Source organism: Zophobas morio, unplaced genomic scaffold (genome assembly GCF_036711695.1).
Source record: "Zophobas morio isolate AGI-343-1 ecotype UQ-CSIRO unplaced genomic scaffold, CSIRO_AGI_Zmor_V1 ptg000040l, whole genome shotgun sequence".
NCBI classification, from domain to species: domain Eukaryota; kingdom Metazoa; phylum Arthropoda; class Insecta; order Coleoptera; family Tenebrionidae; genus Zophobas; species Zophobas morio.
In genome coordinates this window covers 132,292-138,306 of record NW_026972145.1, presented here as the reverse complement: position 1 = coordinate 138,306, position 6,015 = coordinate 132,292, and the positions used below count along the sequence as shown (strand labels likewise).

General features: G+C 29.3%; 1 protein-coding gene across 4 annotated transcripts; it reads right to left on the bottom strand.

The window, feature by feature from the left end:
- Nucleotides 1-1,413: 1,413 nt before the first annotated feature.
- On the bottom strand, nt 1,414-3,477 carry LOC135140542 (ankyrin-3-like). Of its 4 annotated transcripts, none has more exons than XM_064071134.1 (6): nt 3,341-3,477; nt 3,106-3,294; nt 2,906-3,057; nt 2,293-2,858; nt 2,150-2,241; nt 1,414-2,101 (listed from the first exon to the last, which is right to left on the bottom strand). In XM_064071134.1, exons 2-6 carry the CDS (start codon nt 3,196-3,198, stop codon nt 1,625-1,627), a joined length of 1,380 nt encoding a protein of 459 aa, XP_063927204.1. In that variant the 5' UTR covers nt 3,199-3,294; nt 3,341-3,477; the 3' UTR covers nt 1,414-1,624. The 4 variants fall into 4 exon arrangements, with proteins under 4 accessions (XP_063927204.1, XP_063927205.1, XP_063927206.1 ...); XM_064071135.1 differs by having other exon boundaries at nt 3,106-3,230; XM_064071136.1 differs by having other exon boundaries at nt 3,106-3,218.
- Nucleotides 3,478-6,015: the final 2,538 nt, after the last annotated feature.

Below are 6,015 nucleotides of genomic sequence, written 5' to 3'. Positions count from 1 at the left end.
CCTTCATTTTTAAAATTTTTCGTTTCCTCCAATTATTCAATTTTTGATATCTCAATTATCCGAATTTCATTTTTAGATTTTCCAATTATTTGATTTTTAATTTTTCAAATTTACAATAATTATTCAATTTTTCAGTTATGTGATTTTGTAAAATTTTGATTTTTTAGTTCTATAGTTTTAGAATTTTTCGATTTCCTAATTGTCCAATTTTTAATTAATCAATTATAAGACTTTCCAATTTCTCGATTTTTCAATTTTTGGGTTTTGGAATCCTTCTATTTTTCATTTTCCAGTTCTTCGGTTATTCAATTTATGTAATAATTTTACAATTTTTAAATTTTGTAATTACGCATTTTTTTTTAATTTTTTTCCAGTTTAATAATTTTACAATTTTTTGATTTTTCAATTATCCATTTTTTAATCAACTTTTCAATTTCCTTTATTTTTAAAATTTTTCGTTTCTTTCAATTATTCAATTTTTATCTCAATTATCCGAAGTTCATTTTTCGATTTTCCAATTATTTGATTTTTAATTTTTCAAATTTACAATAATTATTCAATTTTTCAGTTATGTGATTTTGTAAAATTTTGATTTTTTAGTCCTATATTTTTAGAATTTTTCGATTTGCCAATTGTCCAATTTATAATGAATCAATTATAAGACTTTCCAATTTCTCGATTTTTCAATTATCCAATTTTTTTAACCAACTTTTCAATTTTCTCTATTTTTAAAATTTTTCATTTGTTTCAATTATTCGGTTTTTAATTTGTCAATTTTACAATTATATTTCAAATTTTTTAAATTATTCTATCTATAATTTTATATTTATGCAATTTTTCAGTTTTGTGATTTTGTAAAATTTTGATTTTTTAGTTCTATATTTTTAGAATTTTTCGATTTCCCAATTGTCCAATTTTTAATGAATCAATTATAAGACTTTCCAATTTCTCGATTTTTCAATTTTTTAGTTTTGGAATCCTTCGATTTTCATTTTCCAGTTCTTCGTTATTAAATTTAATAATTTTACAATTTTTCAATTTTGTAATTTCGCATTTTTTTTATTTTTTCCAGTTTAATAATTTTACAATTTTTCGATTTTTCAATTATCCAATTTTTTTAACCAACTTTTCAATTTTCTCTGTTTTTAAAATTTTTCATTTCTTTCAATTATTCGGTTTTTAATTTGTCAATTTTACAATTATATTTCAAATTTTTAAAATTATTCTATCTATAATTTTATATTTATGCAATTTTTCAGCCTCCTTGGTTCACGACGAATAAAAAAATTATCACAATTGAGACAGGGCGGGCTACTTCTAGAGGTTCACTTTCGAAGAGGAAGGACTTATGGGGAAACAATAGCTTTATAGGGAAAAAAAACACAAAATACTTTCCAAAATTTTCTAAGCCTATTGCATCACCACCCTTTTAAAATATACACAACTTTATCATTTCGTCACAAACAATATTCAGAAATTAACTTTACATACATTTGGTCAAACTGAAAAATGTTGCTACTTTCAGGTACAAACTGAAGAAACAAACCACTTTCAACTTAATATAGACCTACTATCACATCTTGGAATTCCAGAATTTGAAAAGTAACAATCCAAACAACACCACTCAGCTATTATAAAAAAGCAAAAACTTCTCCAAACATTTTGGCAACTCGAAACTTTCAACCAAATCCATAACCCTATTCCCTCCCAAAACCTTCCATAAATACAAGCGAACTTGTCGTTTCAAACTCAAGGGACACCTAACCGTTCGAAACAAAATCGTCTCTTGATCTAAAACTGCAACACTCCTCTTCCTAAGCATACAAACATCCAGAGACTCGTTTGCTTGCAACAAAAGCAACAAAATCGAATCTCTGTTGGTGTAGATCACGTTGAGCAGAGAATTTAGAACTCCGTTAGGATCCCGAAATTGAGTTTTCGGCAGCAACTTCGCCCCATACTTAAGAAGAAGATTCACCACTGCTAAACTCGGGTTCGAATTACTCGCTAGATACTCCACCAAAACGGGCCTCAACTGAGAAACGTGTTGCTTGTGCTTGTAGATTTCTAGATTAGGGTTAGCACCAGCTTTCAACAACATCTGCAACCACAAATACACAACGTATCCAAAAACAGAGATAATACAAACCTGAAGAATCTCGCATCTGTTGGGAACGCTATCGCTGCACGCTACATGCAAAGGCGACCCAATTATAGGCGAACTGAAGTTAACATTGGCCCCTGAAAGCACCACATAGAAGACAATTTTCCCAGACTGTAGCAAAATCGTACCTGAATGGATCAACATCTCGACGATCTTCGGGTCGCCTTTCAAGATAGCCAAATCCAAGGGACTCGGCTTACCTAAATCAAAATCCTCGTCGTAGTTCAATTTGGCGCCTTGTTTTAGCACCAAGTCAATGATTTTGTAGTTTCCGGATAGAACGGCGTAGTGTAGTACTGTTCTGAAGTCGTGCCGCTCGTCAGTCATGGCGGTCACGTCGGCGCCATGTTTGAGTAGAATTAAAGCCGCTTCTAACCCTTGAGGCAACCTCACTACTTTCATCAACGGAGTCAGTCCGGATCTGTCTCTGCTGTTGGGATCTGCGCCAAAATTTAACAACAACTGGAGGAACTTATAATCAGTCACTAGGTTAATTTGGGTGCCGAAGAAGTAGCGTCTGTTGGCGTCGGCACCATGTTCCAGGAGAAGTCTCGCGATCTCCACGTGGTTGTTTCTGATCGCCAGACGAAGCGGTTCCTCCGGTTGACTTTTCTTCAAACAATCGTCCTCTCGGTACAAGTGAAAGTTCACTCTAGCTCCAGACTGGAGCAGAAGGTTCACGATTTCCACATTTCTAGAAAAGCGGAAATTATTCCCCGACAAGTTTAGTGACAGTCGTACCCGTGTTCCACAGCCAGGTGCAAAGAACTATAGCCACAATTATCAACGGCGTTAAGGTCGGCCCCCCTGGTTAGAAGAAGTCGCACGGCTTCGCAGTACCCTTGCCACACTGCATAGTGCAAGGGCGTCAAGCCCCCACTCACTTCGTTGATCTGAACGCACAACAATCAAAATTGGTCTTTCGAGCCGGATCACCGTACCTTTGCTCCAGACGCCAGTAATATTCGGATTTCGTCCAGTGGTGCCAACCGCATGATGCAGTCGGCCAGTTGTCTTTGTACATCCACCGGCATTGCATCTACAACAAGACGCACTTCTCACCGGCCTTGGTTTATTATTACGGTTTGAGTATTTTCGAAAGTTATTAATGGCAAGAGGCACCGAAGTGGCTGCCAACAGATGGAAGTGACATCAGAGTGAGCATTAAGTGCTTACCTGGTTATAGACGAAGATGATGGTGGCTATTTCAAGGAATTGAAGAAATGGTGGTGGATTATGCGAAGAGGTTTTTTAGGTCGAAGTGTTTATGGGAAAAGTGTGTAGCGATTAATTAGCAGGTTTGTGTCGGAAAAGTGGTCGCGTTATACTGAGTAAAATCGTCAACGATTTCTATTTATACGATGTTTACTCATCCACGTGGTGTGGACGAATTTTGTAAAAGTCATTGCGGTGTTTAATTGTTGTATGTGTTGAAAGATGGTTTTTATGAGAAGTGGCACGTATTTCGAAGTCTTCTGATGGTTCTGTGTTGTTTGAAACGTTCAAAAAAGTGTTGACTGGTTGTGTTGTTTTTCCCGATTTTTCGAAAATATAAAGTTATTTTATACAACCCTATTCTACATCTAAATAAAAAAATGCACAAATATGAATTCAAAATTTTTTAATAAATAAAATTAATTCATTAATTGATTATTTTAAATATCTCGAAAAATTATTTACAGATTTTACTTGTTTCCAAAATTACACACTTGAACCATGTTTGATTAATTAATAAAATTAATTTATTAATTAATAAACAGTTCTGTTAGGAAAATAAAATTATAGTGTTAATTTTTAAAATTACGTTGTACAATTTTGAATTTTTGCCAAAAATCTACAAGGATAAATGAACCATTTTTTGTTTAATCGATAAACCTAATACACTATTTAATAAAGAACTCTGAAAAAAAAAATAGAAAGTTAAATTATAAAATTCTGTTGCAGAATTCTGATCTTCTTTCGAAAATCTACACAGATAAATGAACCAGTTTTGGTTTAATTAAAGAAATTTATTAATTCATTAATTCGTTACTTTAACCGTTTAAAATTCTGTTTACAATTTTGATTTTTTTTTCCAAAAATTTACACATATAAATAAACCATTTTTTATTTAGTCGATAAAATTAATTTATTAATTAACTAATTACTTTAAACATTCCGCATAGACAATTATAGAAAATTTAAATATAAAATTAAATAGTGAAATTCTACAATTCTAATTAATTTTTTTTTCAAAAATCGTCACACTCAAATGAACCATTTTTGATTTAATCAATAAAATTGCTTGCTTAATTAATAAACAATTGTAGACACTAAAATTAAATTTTAAAATTCGGTTCTAGACTTTCAAATTTTTGTCAAAAATCTACAAACAACCAGAAATGAACCATTTTTTATTTAATCAGAAAAATTAATGCATTCATTCATTAACAATTCTAGAAAGTGAAAACATGAAGTTAAATTTTAAGATTTTACGATTTTGAATTTTTACCAAAAATCGACACACTTAAATGAACCATTTTTAATTTAATTAACACAATTAATTCATTAATTAATAAACACTCCTCGAAAATAAAATCATAATGTTAATTTTTGCAATTCTGTTAAATAATTTTGATTTTTTTGTCAAAAATGTACACGCATAAATGAACCATTTTCTGTTTAATCAATAAAATTAATACAGAAAGAACTCTGGAAAAGAAATAGAAAGTTAAATTGTAAAATTCTATTGCAGAATTCTGAACTTCTTTCGAAAATCTACACATATAAATGAACCAGTTTTGATTTAATTAAATAAATTCATTAATTCATTAATTCGTTACTTTAACCGTTTAAAATTCTGTTTGACAATTTTGATTTTTTTTTCCAAAAATTTACACATATAAATGAAATATTTTTTATATAGTCAATAAAATTAATTTATTAATTAAGTAATTACTTTAAACATGCCGCATAAACAATTACAGAAAATTTAAATATAAAATTAAATAGTAAAATTCTACAATTCTAATTTTTTTTTCAAAAATCCTCACACTTAAATGAACCATTTTTGATTTAATTAATACAATTAGTTCATTAATTAATACACAATTGTAGACACTAAAATTAAATTTTAAAATTCGGTTCTACAGTTTCGAATTTTTGCCAAAAATCTACAAACAACCCGAAATGAACCATTTTTTATTTAATCAGAAAAATTAATGAATTCGTTCATTACCAATTCTAGAAAGTGAAAACACGAAGTTAAATTTTAAGATTTTACGATTTTGAATTTTTACCAAAAATCGACACACTTAAATGAACCATTTTTGAATTAATTAACACAATTAATTCATTAATTAATAAACACTTCTAGAAAATAAAATCACAGTGTTAATTATTGTAATTCTGTCAAATAATTTTGATTTTTTGCCAAAAATGCCAAAGCATAAATGAACCATTTTCTGTTTAATCAATAAAATTAATAGAGAAAGAACTCTGGAAAAAAATTGAAAGTTAAATTGTAAAATTCTGTCGCAGAATTCTGAGCTTCTTTCGAAAATTTACACACATAAATGAACCAATTTTGATTTAATTAAAGAAATTCATTAATTCATTAATACGTTGCTTTAACCGTTTAAAATTCTGTATGACAATTTTGATTTTTTTTCAAAAATTTACACACATACTTAAATAAACCATTTTTTACAACGCAATAAAATTAATTTAATAATTAATTAATTTCTTTAAACATTCCGCATAAACAATTATAGAAAATTGAAACATAAAGTTGAATAGTGGAATTCTACAATTTAATTTTTTTTTTTTTTCAAGAATCGTTACGCTTAATGAACCATTTTTGATTTAATCAA